The sequence below is a fragment of the Chelmon rostratus genome, chromosome 2 (genome assembly GCF_017976325.1).
Source record: "Chelmon rostratus isolate fCheRos1 chromosome 2, fCheRos1.pri, whole genome shotgun sequence".
NCBI lineage: Eukaryota > Metazoa > Chordata > Actinopteri > Chaetodontiformes > Chaetodontidae > Chelmon > Chelmon rostratus.
In genome coordinates this window covers 541,675-557,256 of record NC_055659.1, presented here as the reverse complement: position 1 = coordinate 557,256, position 15,582 = coordinate 541,675, and the positions used below count along the sequence as shown (strand labels likewise).

The 15,582-nt window shown below is 47.6% G+C and overlaps 2 protein-coding genes across 3 annotated transcripts in view; one reads left to right on the top strand and one right to left on the bottom strand.

Moving 5' to 3' along the window:
* LOC121614608 (E3 ubiquitin-protein ligase RNF123) overlaps nucleotides 1-15,582 on the bottom strand; it is an 86,925-nt gene that overhangs the window by 22,373 nt on the left and 48,970 nt on the right. For both annotated transcript variants that reach the window (XR_006007237.1, XM_041948583.1), the window contains exon 37: nucleotides 5,364-5,587. Coding sequence is in view for 1 of the 2 variants with exons in the window: in XM_041948583.1 (XP_041804517.1) it covers nucleotides 5,364-5,587 (224 nt within the window). In the remaining variant the exon portion in view is untranslated. The remainder of the gene's footprint in view (nucleotides 1-5,363; nucleotides 5,588-15,582) is intronic.
* On the top strand, nucleotides 12,112-14,866 carry amigo3 (adhesion molecule with Ig-like domain 3). Its single transcript, XM_041948599.1, has one exon. It carries the CDS (start codon nucleotides 12,405-12,407, stop codon nucleotides 14,043-14,045), a length of 1,641 nt encoding a protein of 546 aa, XP_041804533.1. The 5' UTR covers nucleotides 12,112-12,404; the 3' UTR covers nucleotides 14,046-14,866.

Sequence of the window (15,582 nt, the reverse complement as noted above, 5' to 3'; positions counted from 1 at the left end):
GACAGACACGGAGACGTCTCCTTCCTCCCAGTGAAACAGGAGGTGAGTCCAGAAAGGATCATGTCCTGTAACTGTCCCGTCCTACAGACGAAGACTCACTGACGAGTCCTGAAGAAAACCCTGAGAGGGTTCAGCCCCCTCAGAGCTCTGCAGAGCGACTATGACCCAGAACACATGAGTCCAGGTTTAGCTGCTCTGCACAGGCTAACTGTGACATTCAGACCTGGTTTAAAGGCCCAGTGTGTTCAGAATATTACTTTCAATACTGTAGAATCACCTGAAAGTAATCCTACACCCTCGTTGTATACGAAGCCGTAAATGGACTCGGGCCAAGCTACGATGCTAACTCCCTTGTTCAGTATTTGCCTTGGAGACCACTGTGATCCTCTGCTGCTGGTTTACTGGAGGTTTCCAGCAGCCTTCGTCCTGACGCCTCAGAGCTCTGCAGACGTCAGAAAGCAGCTCGCTGAGTGTTCCCTTCACTTCCATCCTATTTTCCATTAGTATCCCTGTTCTATGTTCATTCTGTCTTTTTTAGTCTTTATAACGAAGCACCTGGTGGATGTGATTTCTTCGTAAAGCACGTTGAGCTGCAGTTCTCGTGTGAAAGGAGATATTCAAATAAAGTTATTATGATTATCAGGATAGAAATGCTCTTGTTCTCTCCGACCTCGAAATGCTAACGCTTCATCTGTCGACCCACAACCCTGACACATGTGCTAACATTAGCATGCTAACATGCTCACCGTGAACACAGCCAAAGCTCGAACACACAGTCTGAGATATGTGAGGACGAACTCGGCTGACCACTAAACCATTAAAAATCTGTCTCCAGGTTTGTCTCCACTCAGCCGTCTGTCAGCAGGTCCATCGTCCATGCTGTGTTTCTTGTTGTTTCTTGGTGTTTATTTCGTGTCTGTCGGCTTCAGTCTTTGCTTTTCTCGTCTTTTTTGCCGGGGACATGTCACACATCAAGCAATTCAAGCAATTCAAATCAGCTGGCAAAGAAAGGGACTGTTAGGACTTCCTGAGCAGGAGGTCGAAATAATCAGATAATCGAGATAATCAGTCCCAATGCAGATGGAATACAAAGAACGTCTCTTTGAAAGATCAACATGTTTCCATCTTGATAAATTTAAGTTGAGCTTGAGGACAGAGGAAGCAGAAAACAAACCAAAGCAGAGGTTTGAAACTGTCTGAATCCCTGTGAGGAGCTCAGAGAGCGGCGGTCTGCAGCACAGGATCTGATCTGCAGGACTCAAAGCAGCAGGCAGGAAACATGCTGACACACAACAAAGCCTTCGTGTTATTGGACCAGAACCGCCGCCCTGCACGATTCCACTGCACAGAGTCGGCTGAAGGCTTCAGGCCGGCCCAACTCCTTTTCCTTCTGTTTTCTTTTTCACTTCAAACTTTCCACAAAAGAAATCGGCTCATCGGGTGACCGTGTGGATCAGCGAGGGGCCACACGCGATGAAATAAACGATCTTTTAGTTAAAATAAATATAGTGACGTGCACACGTTTGGGTCAAAATTCAGAGAATAACTAAATAAAAGACGAGCTGACGACACTTTAACGTTTCAAACAAGATCACTTTTTTATTTCCATCTTTTACAGTTTTTAAAATGGAGAAGGGCCTGAAGCAATAGTTTGGCCCCCCAGGACTCACTGACACCCCTTCAGCATCACGGCTTGAAAAGGCTTTTTGTAGCCGACTGAGAGTCTTTCAGTTCTTGTTTGGGGGATTTTTTGTCCATTTTTCCTTTCAAAAGGTTTCAAGTTCTGCTCTTTTGAGGTTAATCCACAGATTGTTGATGATGTTGAGGTCGGGGGGGGGGCACTGCAGAACCTTCAGCTTGGTCCTCCATTGTGGACTTTGAGGTGTGTTTAGGATCCTCTTTTCATCTGCAGCTTTTTTTTACAGATGGTGTGAAGCTTGATGTCTGAATCTGCTGGTATTTACTTAAATCCATCCTTCTCACTACCCTCCACAAGCCCAAAGCCTGATCGACCCCCCCTCCATGCTGGACAGCTGTTCTTTTCATTTCTCCAAACATAATCTTGCTCGGCTCTGTCTTAATGTCATCAGGCTCGTTTCGCTGCTCCTCTGCAGACGTGTGACGCAGGAAAGGTTTCTTCTGACTCTTTCATAAAGGTCAAGTTATTCTTGCATAAGACTGTTGTGAACGTGCTCAAACACACAAACACAAACTGCAGCGGCCGAACCACACACACACACGTGTGTGAAGTGATGTTTCTCATCAGACAGGACTCACAACAAACAGCCACAGATAAATGATCGTCTTCATCCGTTGGCTTTGTTAGAGCTCACACACACCAGCACAGTGTCTGCATCTGTATAAAGGTCATCTGTTTTCCCACGCTGCAGACGTCCATTCATTAACACCAACTCCTCCTCACAGATTCCTGCGGGTCAGCGTGAGAAGCAGCGATGCTAACACAGGTGTTTCTTTGTTTGATATAACTGCAGCTAAAATCAACCAGCTTTGTCTTCGACTAATTAATAGATTCAATTTGTTGGATTTTATACATGTTCTGATTTTTATGTACAATGTTAGTTTGAAAAGTAATTACTAACAACACCTTTCAAATAAATGTAGTGAAGAGTAAAACATATTTCCCTCTGCAGCTTCACATGGAAATACTCAAATAAAGTACCTCAAATTTGTTCCTGAGTACAGTACTACAGTAAATGTACTCCAAACAACAGCAGCAGCACAGACAACAAACCAGCTCAGCTCTTCTGTCTGAGGACCAGAGCTGACAGCCACGACATGAACAACACGCTGCTGCTTTGTAGCTGTTAGCTGGTTCATAAAACATCTGCACATCCGACGGGAAGAGAGAGACGAACAGTTGGATGTGAGGACACAGTCTCATTGTCTTCATCTGTAAAACATCCTCTCTCACAGACACACACACACACTCCTGTGGTGCAGCATCTCTGACATCATGTCACACATGAGGCTGATTTCAGTCTGACAGCTGGATGGTGAGAGCTCATTGGCTGAGAGGAGAAACATAACGAAGAAAACGAAGCTGACGATACATCGGTCAACCGTCGCCATGGGAAACACCAACCCAGAGGTCCCATCAAAACCCATCAAAAATGAGTCTGACCGCGGATCATCTTGAAATCTTGCAGGAAGTGATGGAATAAGAAGAAGCAGCCGCCATCAGCTGTTAGATTAAGAACTGCAGGCTGCACACCTCCAACTTCTCTGCAGACTGCGTCCTGTGACTTCTATATTATTATAACTGTAGTTTGTTCTTGCTGCACCCAGAACTCTGGGAGTCGTAGTAATTCCCCACTAGGACTACAGCTGGCGCCAAATCAGTCAGAACTAAAATCTTCCAAATTTCCTATTCAGCAAAGGCACTTTTCATCACTGCAAATACATAAAACATGTACATTAATGGACATAATAATGTCCTTATGCTACATTACAGTGTGATATAAAGCAGATACTATATGTTTATACAGTGTTTCTAAATGTGTTTACTGGGGGGTTAGCATTAGAAATCAGTCCAGTATGACCTCCACAGATAGACACACAGACAGAGCAAAACCTCCAGATGATGCAACCCAAGGTGGTCATGGAAACGGCGTGTGCTCCCATGGAAACGGACGAGGATGCTGTGGTGACCAGGCCATCCCCTGTGGTGAAAGCTCAACACCAGGGCACTTAGCCTTTTGCTATTTTGCTCTGACTGCATGTATCAACACAAGCAGTGACAGTTCATCAAAACACACACACACACACACACACACACACACACACACACACACACACACACACACGTACACAGTATAGTATACTCAACAGAGCAACACACACTGCCAGACTGTTGTGTGTCATTAATTCAATCATGATAACTCAATGTGTCTCACAGCGACTGAATCGATGCATTGTCTGTATATCTCTACATAAACCACGAGTCGGTTGACGTATGTCTCTGTGTTGTGTCCTCCGTCTGTCTCCATCTGTCTCTCACTGTTTCCCTCCACTCTGTCTGTCAGGCTCAGGCTGGATTTGTGAATCTGTGTCAGGAAGCCTTGAAGTTTCTCTCGGTCTGCTGTCGATCTGTCTCTAAACCGTGTGTGTTGGTGTTGGTGGTTATTTATAAATGTAATGAAACATCGTTCTTCCTTTGAATTTTTGTGCAGAATGAAACGATATTGAAATACATGAAGCCCAGTCCGCTGGCCGAACCAACAGATTTGTTCTTCAGTGTCACGAGTGGTCCAGACTGTGCATCAGAACTGATTATGACTCTGGATGTCTTTGCTCCGCCGAGCTGAATTATCTGGTACTGACAGTCTGTAGCTGAACGGCTGCATTTTGTTTTAATATGTGTAACGATGAAGGTGCTGCAGGGCTCGTTACTCTGTGTTGATGCCTGTTCTCGTCTTCCAGCATTTACTGTAGCAGGTGTGGAAATACAAGTAGTAATAATACTCTCTGTGGTGTTTGTGTCTGTGGTGTTTGTGTCTGTGGTGTCTGTGGTGTTCGTGTCTGTGATGTTTGTGTCTGTGGTGTTTGTGTCTTTGGTGTTTGTGTCTGTGATGTTTGTGTCTGTGGTGTTTGTGTCTGTGATGTTTGTGTCTGTGATGTTTGTGTCTGTGGTGTTTGTGTCTGTGGTGTTTGTGTCTGTGGTGTTTGTGTCTGTGATGTTGGTGTCTGTGGTGTTTGTGTCTGTGGAAAATCTCAACAGCAGCGTAAAACAGCCACAAGTGAAATGAACAGCAGCAGCAGTGAAGCAGGAGGCTGGAAACAACATTCACTGTTCATGCACATGCAGAGCCCTGCAGCCACAGTAAACGTGACTACAGCCCTAAATTAAATTAAAGTCAAGTCGAAATCACATCATGGACAAACGGCCTGTTTCCAAAGCACTGGCTCAGCTGAACTTCGAACTGATTCACTTTGAGATGAGAAACTGAATCCACTTTTAAGTTCTGTGACTGTCCTGACATGTCCTGGAAGACGTGGGAGCTCAACAGCTGAGAAATGGAAGTTTGGCTGCTTTAACGTCGAATCCTAAAGGACTTTGAAAATACTTCTACTGACGTGTGTCCAGGAAGTAAGGACTGTGTCAAACCTGCTCAGAGCCACATGTGTCTCATATCTGTGTGCTATGACTCACAGACAAGAAACATAAATGTGAGTTACACTTTCCAAGAATATCATCACCCCTGATGTCCATCATGGATAAATGTGATAAATCCAGTGAGAAAGAAGAAAGCTCACTTCTTTCTACCTGGACATGGGACTGACCAATGAGACCTCACACAGCTCCCTCTGGAGACACTAGCTTTGTGTAGCAGTGTTTCACTCACATGCGTGCAGAGAGAAGTGTTTGCGCTCTGAAGAGGCCGCGCTTCCGGCGGCTGAAGGTATCGGAGGGGTCACGGACGACCCCAAAGACCCGACTACCGGACGGGCGGTGGAGGTGATGGCTGCTGACGAGCTGGAGGAGTCTCCACCCTCTCCTAACAGGTGCTGGATGGAGTGAAGCTGGAAACAGGGGTCAGACAGCAGGACGGAGGCAGCTCGAGATATCCTGGAGGGGGAAGGTGTAGGGGGGGCGGAGAGGAAGAAAGAGGACAGACTGTTAGAGGAGGTAATGCTCATTTTACGCCGTGCATTATCAAGCAATAACAACTTTTTACTTTTGTTCATTTTATACAATTTCTATGAATAATACTTGAAGGCAACAAGATATGACTCGTTGTCTCTGCAAACACGCATCAGAAATCCTGGAAGACTGTCCACTACCCCCAACCTACTAGAAGCCACGCCATGTCAGTGAAGACCAAAACGCAGCTGGCATCACATGAGTGGAATGACAAACTTATGAGTTTCAGAAAAATCTGCAACAAATTGTACTGAGTCATCAGCATAGAATCTGTCATCAGGCAAATGAATGGACTGTTTCCACTGTGTCTGTGTCACCCTGAACCCCTGCCTTAGAGAGCTTACACTCAGTTTATAACACAGAACAGGGACTGAAGTCAGGCTGATATTTAAAGGGTGACCACATGACTTACATCAATAATCCGAATTAGAATAAATATAGCAATTCTAAATGAATTGAAATGAATAATATTGAGAATTTTACTGTATCCCTGTTTTGTTCTGTTGTGTTCAGGTTTTCTTGTTGAATTCTGTGTGTCGTCATCAAGGACGAGCATTGAAAACTAAAGATGCTGTCGGATGTGTTCAAGGTTCATGTGCTGCATTCAGATGATTCTTCTTTATTTTTCAAAATGTTTGTTTCCTGTAGTACTGGATAACGTGAATTAAGTCGACAGCCAGTGCACTGGCTGTTGTTTTCAGTTTTACTTCTATTATTTGACCTGATGTTTGTTCTTTTGTAGTACAGTTGACAGCACACCTGGGAAAGAATGTTAAGCTTAAATGTTCATATCTTACATTTTCCACACGCAAAACGAGTGACAAAAAGAGAAACTTTCACAAAGGCTAAGAAACGTACAGATGAATTAATGACTGTTTTATTCTGTGACCTGCAGAATCACAAACAATATCTCTTCCTCAGAAGTCCATTTAAAACCCAATTAACCCCACCCAAAAAGGTTGGATGTCGTGTAAGAGGCAAAAATAAAAACAAAATGCTGACATCTGCAAATCCCTTCCAACCTACATTCAACTGAATACCGGCTGGGACACTAGCAACAAAAGACTGGGAATGTTGTGGAACGCTCCAAAAACACCTGTTTGGAACATTCCACAGGTAAACAGGTGACAGTTTCATGGTTGGGTATGAGTCATCCTGTGGCTCAGTGTGTCAATGTGTCGATTTCATCATCTACAATCCACGATGTCATCAAAAGATTCAGTGAATCCAGAGAAACCTCTGCGTGTAAGAGACAAGGCACTGAATGCCCCTGACCTTTGACCCCTCAGACAGCACGGCAGTAAAATCCAACATGACTGAAGGATGTCACCACATGGACTCTGCAACACTTCAGAAAACTGTCATTAGCTCAGTTCATCACTGCATCTACAAACACAAGCTCAGACCAGCAGAGCGAAGCAGACATCAACCACATCCACAGACTCTGGACCAGAGCTCATCTGGGACGGACCGACACAAAGTGAGCTGGTCTGATGAGTCTGCATTTCAGACGGGTCTTTTTGGACATCATGGACGTTGTGTCCTCCAAGCTAAAGGAGAAAAGAACCACCCAGACTGTTCCAGCACAACGTTCAACAGGTAGCCTCTGTGCTGGTCTGGAGTTGTGTTAGTGCTCATGGGTCATCTGACACAAACAGGTCCTGGAGCAACATGCTGCCACCCAGATGACGTCTTCTTCAGGGACGTCCAGCAAGACCATGATAAGACACACTCTGCAGTGTTACGGCAGCGTGGCCTCATACCACGCCAGCCGAAACTTTGTTTTAATGAAAACTCAACTCCTGATGTTCTTCACTGTTCAGAAGAAGGAAAACACAGGAGCAGCCGGTGGAGCTTTGAAGTGTCATGTTGTCTTATTAACTGCTCTACGGTGGATCATGTGGTTCACATGGATTTGGAAAAGTAACTGATAAATATTTTATGGCGTGTCTACAATGCATGTCATTGCAGCAAAAGCAAAAAAACTTTAAAGTGCTAAATTTGAGGATGGAGTTTGGTGTGTTTGGTGTGGTGGCCCACTCGACGCCCCTGCAGCTCATTCGCCAGCCTCAGGCTGACTCTGCTGATTCCCACAGCAGACACAGAACATGGATCACAGACGAGGGTGTGATCTGTCATCGGTCAGTAAACACTGGGACAGCAGTTATCAGCCGTGTTGCTCGGCAGCAGGTGAAACGGACCCTAACCCAACCACATCTGAGCAGGAGAGCAGCAGAAAACACCATCGCGTCAGAGCTTTTTGGAACTGGACCCACAGCACACATCCACCACGATGCAGGACCCGACCCCTCGCTTCTCCTTCTCACCTTCATCTGCCTCTTCTTGCTCACATGTGAAAACCATTTCTCTCTTCCCGTCTGATCCATCCAGCCTTCAGTCTCTGGTGTTCTCGCTAATCAAACTCCCCACCGTCTCCCTCCCCTCTCCCCTGTGGCGCCACTCAATCCAACCTCTCTGCATCAATCTTTTATAGAGGGCCTTTCCACAAGACCCGACTCCCACTCACTCTCTCCCTTTGTCTCTTCTTACGACTGATGCTGTACTCTGCTCGCTGCCTCTTTCTCTCAGACTATTTCTGGACTCTTCTTCACTGCCGTACAGCGTCCGGTGGTGTCTTGGTAGGTGGGTGGCTTCTGACCTCCCCCCCTCCAACTTTGTGTTTGTAATGTTGTACTTTTTGCTGCTCAACATTTATCCGACAGCTGTTGTTACAAGTTGCTTTACAGGTTTACATTTAAAGAAAAACGTGGTGATCATATGAAAGATGATGTAACTACCCAGTCGTTTATTATGGGGTTACAACCGGCTCCACTTGGACTGACTACAGCCTGAAGGTCTGCATCGATGTCTGACTTCACGATGTCAAACATGAACGTGGAGCAGACTGGGTGCAGCTCTCTCATGAATTCTACATCCTTCTCACAGGTGTAGAGCTGCCAGAGCACACCGGAACAAAGCTCCACCACTTTTTTCTCCAAGTGAGTAAACAGAATATTTAAACCTTTGACGACCCAGTTATCACTAAAGTCATGACAGAGAGCCACTAAAAACAATTTGTCCACTTCAGGAGTGTCGATGGATTCGTGACATCAGCTGATGGAAGATGCTCTCATGTGAGAAAGTTGTTCATAGACTTCAGTTCAGCATTCAGCACCATCACCCCCCAGCAGTTAATAACCAGATCAAAGCAGCGCAGGTTGGCAACGACACATCGAGCACCATCACACTGAGCACAGGGCCCCCCCGAGGATCTGTGCTCAGCCCCCTGCTCTCCACCCTGCTGGGCCCCGACTGTGCACCATCCCACAGCACCAATCAGCTCATAAAATCCTGACCAGGCTGTCAGGATGCTGAACTCCCTCCCACCCCTCACCTCTGGACCCAGAAAGACTGGACTATAACCCCCCCAGCCACCCACCACCTCTTCTCATTACATCACATCCAGCACCAGCCACTTGCTACGAAACAGTTTGTCCCCAACCTTTTAAATTTGTTATATTTAATTTGTTAAATTTGAGCGAGTGACCGAGAGAATCCCGTCATTTTTCAAAATAAAAGATTTTTCAATTTTTCAAAATAAAAGATCGTTCAGACTCAGATAATAAATAAAACGGAAATAATTAATCATTTCTTGTGCGGCCCGGGGGTTGGGGACCACCGCTATAAAATACAATCTGCTGCTTTCTGTTCCTGCACTACAGGCTCACTGCATTTCAGTGTATATACATATATATATATATATTTATATATGGAGAGAGAGAGAGAGAGAGAGAGAGTAGTTATTTATCCTTGGTCTCAGTCCTGTTCAGTAGTTTTGTGGGACTGTATTCATTTTTAAACTCTTGTTGTATCTTTATAGTGGTCCTGATGCTTTTATCTTTAGATTTTCTGCACACAATGTGGGATGTAGCTTAGCTGCTAGCAGCCTGTTAAACTTGACCGGCATAAATGCCTGCAGGACATGAAAGCTAGCTTAGCTTAGCTACGTTTTCATAGCCTGTTAGCTTGACCTCTGCCTGCACTGCAACTTTCCTCAGATCAGCTGTTTGGAGCGCAGCTTCATTAGCTTTTTGTCACAAGTGAGTAAATGAAATCTTTCACAACATCATCATCAACATCATCTTCCACATCCTTGAAATGGCCTAATCCTGCTGAGCTCCATCTCTGAGATCTGAGAGTTTTTGGCTCTTGTTGTGTCTAAACGCACCCCGCTGTTACACCGTGAAGTCCACCTGAAACATTTAGCTGCTCATAGGTCACCAGTGTCCTTCACAGGAGGAGTCCAGAGGGACTGACGTGAAAACATGGTGACATTTTCCAGTAAAATCTACTGTGACCTTATCATTACAGCAGCCATGACACTTCACACAGAGACTCTTCTCTCCTTCACCCAGTCATCACCCCCCCATCATCGGCCCGATTTTATCCAAACGAAGAGAAAAGGACGAGAGAAGATGAAGAGAGCATCTTGTGAAAGAAGCAGCAGGGTGATTCAGGGCTGCAAAATGTCACCGACTGTGTGTTTGTCAAAGCCTGTGTTTCAACACCAGTCCATTGTGCTCCCTCTCTCATTATAAACCAACAAAAGGGCAAATTATTCTAATGATGCAGCACATTATTCAAGGAGCAAATGACAACGACTTGAACGCAGACACGTGAATGAACCGCAGGGAAATCACTGCGTTAGAGAAGACAAACCCGCCCAGTGGACCAAGTGACTGACGGACAGCAGACAGTTGCAGTTTGAGCACATGATGGACGACCAGCTGTCAAAAAGAGCAGACAAACCCACACTAACATGAACCACCAGCAGACCTTAAGGTTGTTTCTCATTCTGGGCCTCACTTCCAGGAAGTAAAATCCATCTTTGTAACTGAATCTCTCAGAGACGATGGTTAACGAGTGACTCCTCACCGCTGCAGGAGGAACCTGAACCAGCATGGCTGCTGATAGTTCACCTGGTAGACGCACCTATCAGCGGCGCTCATCCCTCTCTCTCTCCAGCTGCATTATCAAAAGGCCAAAAAAAAACAAAACTGAATGATTTTTATAGTTTTTGTCGACATAATGAAACTCAGTAGTTGCAGCCTCATAACGCTCCTCCTGTGGAAACATCAGCTGTGACAGAGAGAAAGCAGAAGGAGAGCCGTGACGACAAAAGAGGAGAGAGAGACAGAAACAGGCAGAAAGTGAGTGAAGCAGTAAAAGGAGGAGATCAGGAGGAGGAGGAGGAGGAGGAGGAGGAGGGTCGGGGATGGGCGGGAGGAGAGAGAGGGGGCGGAGGATTAAACCAGAGTGGAGGAGAGGAAGAGGAGGAGGAGCTGGGAAAGCACCAGAAGAGGCAGCTGAGAGCGAGCGGTGAACAGACGGGAGGCAGCAGTGACTGCAGGAAACCAACCCCCCCACACACACACGCACACATCTGGAGACGACCAACGACAACTTCCTTCTGTCTCCGAGCTCCGCAGGAGAGAAGATAAAGAGGAAGAGTCCGCCGCTGCACGTTTCATGTTTGGTTTCTGAAACCTCCTCCTGCCAACGATAAAGAGGGAACGGCTCTCCAGAAAGCAGCGGGGGGGAAAGACGAGGAGCGGCGCAGATAACAGCCTGAAAGCTGCGAGCGCTGCTGCCGCCGCTGCCTCCCAGTGAAGAGTAGTGAAGTGGACAGGATGCTGACCGCTTTGAAAATCTGATCCTGGAACCGGGGCGGGCCGTGGGCGGCGGACAGCCGGGGCAGCGATTCACAAAACCCGACTTGGCATGAAAGCAAAGACGTGCTACAACTGAGACGAGGCCCCCTCATCACGATCGGAGCTACTGATGAAGAGGAGAGAAAATCAGCTCATGTGGGAAACTTGAAGCTTTGTTAGGAAACAGCGATCCTGAGCCGGATCCGATCACTTCACTGGAAAATGAGTTTAATGTTCACTCGAACGAGGAATCAAGAGGCATCTCGAGACGACCTGGAGAGAAAAGTCATCAACAGATTCAGGATCTAAGAATCTGAGCCGGAGGCACAAAGTGCAGCTATGGGCTAAATGGACTGAGAGCCGCTCTGCACAGCCGGAGAACAGGACAATATTTATCAGCTCCTCTTCTTCACTTTCCTGAACACTTGGATGAGTTTTAAAGCTTCTGAACTTTGACATCCGTCACGTTTAACATTATCTTTGAGCCGATTACCAAAATACTTCTGTACAACATACAGACAGAGTTGGATTTCCATCTGCTCGCCTGCCGAACAGAAGGAGAACAGAAGGAATCTGTTTGTTTACACACCTCCTTTCTTCTTGCCCTCTCCAGATGGCTGCCATGTTGGCAGGTGGATGCAGATGCAGTCGCCTCATTCAACATTAACAAAATAAACACTCGTGTTGGAGCTCGAGCTGGAGGCGAGCGAGCGTACGCTACGGTGACTTTCACCTCATCCCCTGCAGCTTCAGCAGCTTTCTGTCTTAGATGTGTGTTGAAAATGAAAAGAGACTCCGAGTCGCCTGAAGCAGGAACACAAACCAAAGAGAAAAAACTGTATGTCAGTGTGTAAAGAGACCAAAAAAACAAGTATGTTCAGTCTCATGTTAGTTTATTTATGACATGAATCCCTCTGCATGAAGTATGTGAAAGCATTCATTGTTCTGAAGTGGAGACAGTAACAGAGATAAAAGCTGGGTCACCAACAGCCAGAGGACAGGTCTGATGCCCGCAGCCTGCTGGTGCCGTCATGTCGAACGCTGCTGCTCGTAGTGGTTTCCTGCAGGGTTTGGTGGCAGCGGCAGCATCGCCGTTATGGTGGTCCGCTGTCGTGTTGTTAGTTTGTCTCCAGCTCCCCCAGCTGAGCCCAGTCCAGGCCACCGTCTGCCTGTCTCAGGGCCCCTTGCAGGCAGGCGGCTGCCTCTGCGCCTCGGACATCCTCAGCTGCACCGCCGTGGGTCTGGAGCGGGTCCCCGGAGAAATGCCGGTCTCCGCTGTGACTCTGGACCTCAGCCATAACAGGATTGAGCAGTTGGAGGGGGGCAGCTTTGAAGGACTTTATCGATTGGAGACATTACGGTTAGCGCACAACAAGCTGACAACTATTCAGCCGTGGGCGTTTCGAAACACCTCTGGGACCCTGCTCCGACACCTGGACCTGTCGTCGAATCAGCTTCGTGTCTTGGAGCAGCATTATTTCCTAGATTTGCCCGGATTGGAGGAACTGCTTCTGTTCAACAACCGTATCGTCCACGTGGAGAGCAGAGCTCTGGAAGGACTGGGCAGCCTCCGCAAGGCCTACCTCAGTCACAACCGTCTCACTGACTTCCCCTTCTTTTCCATCCAAGAGCACAGCCACCCTCACCTGTCCATGCTGGACCTGTCCTCGAACCGCCTGCCCAAACTACCCCTGGAGGACATATCCAACCTACCCACTTCAGTGAAGAGAGGTCTCTACCTTCACAACAACTCCCTGGTGTGTGAGTGCTCCATGTACGGACTGTTCCGGTACTGGGAAGAGAGGAACTTCACCTCAGTGACGGACTTCAGGCAGGAGCACACCTGTCTGGTCTACGGGAAGCAGAAAGGTACGGTGCGCTTCTTCAAGCACTCCCGTTACTTTGAAAAATGCAACCTGACCGCCGTGAGCGGGCTGCTGACCGAGCAGGAGAGCAGTGTTTCAGTGAAGGCAGGAAAGCCACTGCTGCTGCACTGTATGACCACTCTCACCGGGCAGCATGTGACCTTTCTCTGGGTGTCGCCGAATCAGGAGTACGTGGCGCCGCCAGGAAACAACGGATCATTAAAGATGTACACGAACGGCAGCTTGGAGATCGTGGCAGCGGGCGCGGATGACTCCGGTATCTACTGGTGCATGGCTCTGGATGAGAAGCAGCAGCGCAACGAAAGCAGGGAGGTCAACGTGACCGTGGTGCTGCACCACGACAGCGAGCCTCACGAGTCCTTCAACACTGGATTCACCACCCTGCTGGGCTGCGTGGTGAGCCTGGTGCTGGTCCTCATGTACCTGTACCTGACACCCTGCCGCTGCCCTCACTGTCATAAGGCCTCACCCCACGCCGCGGCCGCCCTGAGCCAGGGGAACGAGGCCGGGGCAGGAAGCGCCCAATCCTCCATCCTCACGCCCACCCCGCCGGCGACCACCGAGGGCCCGGGCCGCAAGGTCAGTACCAACAAGCATGTGGTCTTTCTGGAGCCAATCAAAGAGCAGCAGAACGGCAGACTCAGGGTGGGGCAAGGACACTTGGGGCCAGGTTTACTGGTAGGGCCAGAGCAGCACTCAAAGTTCCACAACCAGATGCAGCAGAGGGCGGGGGAGACAGACTCCATCATGTCCGTGTTCTCAGACACTCCCATCATGTTGCCATAGCAACGAGACTAACAGACAGAGACGCAGACTGGCACTACCATCACCTCTCACTTCCTTCCTCCTCTGTTTCTCCGGTTACCTCCTCACCACTTCCCAGCACCCAGCACTGGACCTGAGCAAACCAGAACTCCAAACTAAGAAACTAAGAGCTTTTAAAATGCACATTTTCTTTGCTTTGGGCTTTGAGGCTTTTCAGCTGCCTCACGAAACAGACAAGTGCAATTTTTAGAGAGCGAATACTGTTGAATACCAAATTTACGTTATTATTACGATCATCGTTTGCCCAGGTCTGCCCACTCAGCCCTCCAGCCACGAACCGATGCACTGTGACGGGTCGGGCTCAGACAGACTTCAGAGTAGGGACGGTGCTCACGGAAGACAGAAAGACAGGGAGGACAGTGCAAGTACAAGCCTGTCAGCATTAAAACACACCAAAAATAGCAAGAACTCGGGAGAAGCTGCCTCAAAGTCTGAGCCAGAAAAGTTAAAAGACAAAGAGTGCAGGGAGACATCTCAGAGGACATTGGGGACGTTTTCCCGACGAGCGTGGACTGAAAGTGCACAGGGCTGTCCCTTTAAGCACGGCTTGTACCTTTAATGAACATTTGCTACCGATGCCTTCTCGTCTCAAACAGAGAAAACTTCTTTTGTAGAGCTTCTGTTCCTTCGGTGTGTCAGTCGATTAGAAACAAAGCGGTCTGCGTAGTGTAGCTCTGTCACAACGTGAGGTGTTTTAGAGTAGACGAGCAAAGAAGGAAGACGAGCTTTTAGCAAGTAAAAATAGAAAGTGTTTTAAAGGGTTAGGTTTGATCCTTCCTCCCTCCTCCTCCTCCTCCCCCCCCCCCCCCCCCCCCCGGAACATGATTACTGTCATCAGTCAGAACAGTTCAGGAAGACAAAGGGAAATGAATAAATAAAGGAATGAAATGATTTACGCTTGAGGAGACGTACCATTGTTTGGTGAGTTCATCTGGAGAAAGTGGAACTTTTTTCAAACGTCTGATCAATTTTTATTCACTGAGACAATAAATGTGACGAAGAAAAGGTTTGGCTTTGTGTGGAGAATGTACCGCAGGATTGACAGCACAATCAGGGCAGACGAGTGTTTGTTTTTATTGTCTTCACTGAATTCACTGCACCCCCCCATCCTCTCACTCTCCTGTCCCCCGTCCCCCGTCCTCTGTGTGCTAATAAACCTCTGTATCTGGACCGCCGGGTGAAGGTCTGCCTTATTATTGTTACTGAGAGTCAAGTGTGTGTATGTGTGTGCGCGTGTGCGTGTGCGTGCGCGCGCGTGTGCATGCATCCCTACAGCCACCTCTGCACATTCAGCCTCGACACATTCAACAACTGAACTCTGAAATATCGAATTCTTCATGAAATTCAAACGTGGTGCAGTTTCTCGCCAGCAGACCTCACAACGAAGACGTTCAAGAAAGGTCACATGTTCTGTTGCTGTGAAGGGACAAAGTGGCCACATGGCAGCCGGACGACGCGGGCGGGGGTTCAGATAGTCGTTGACACATTAAAAGTCTGT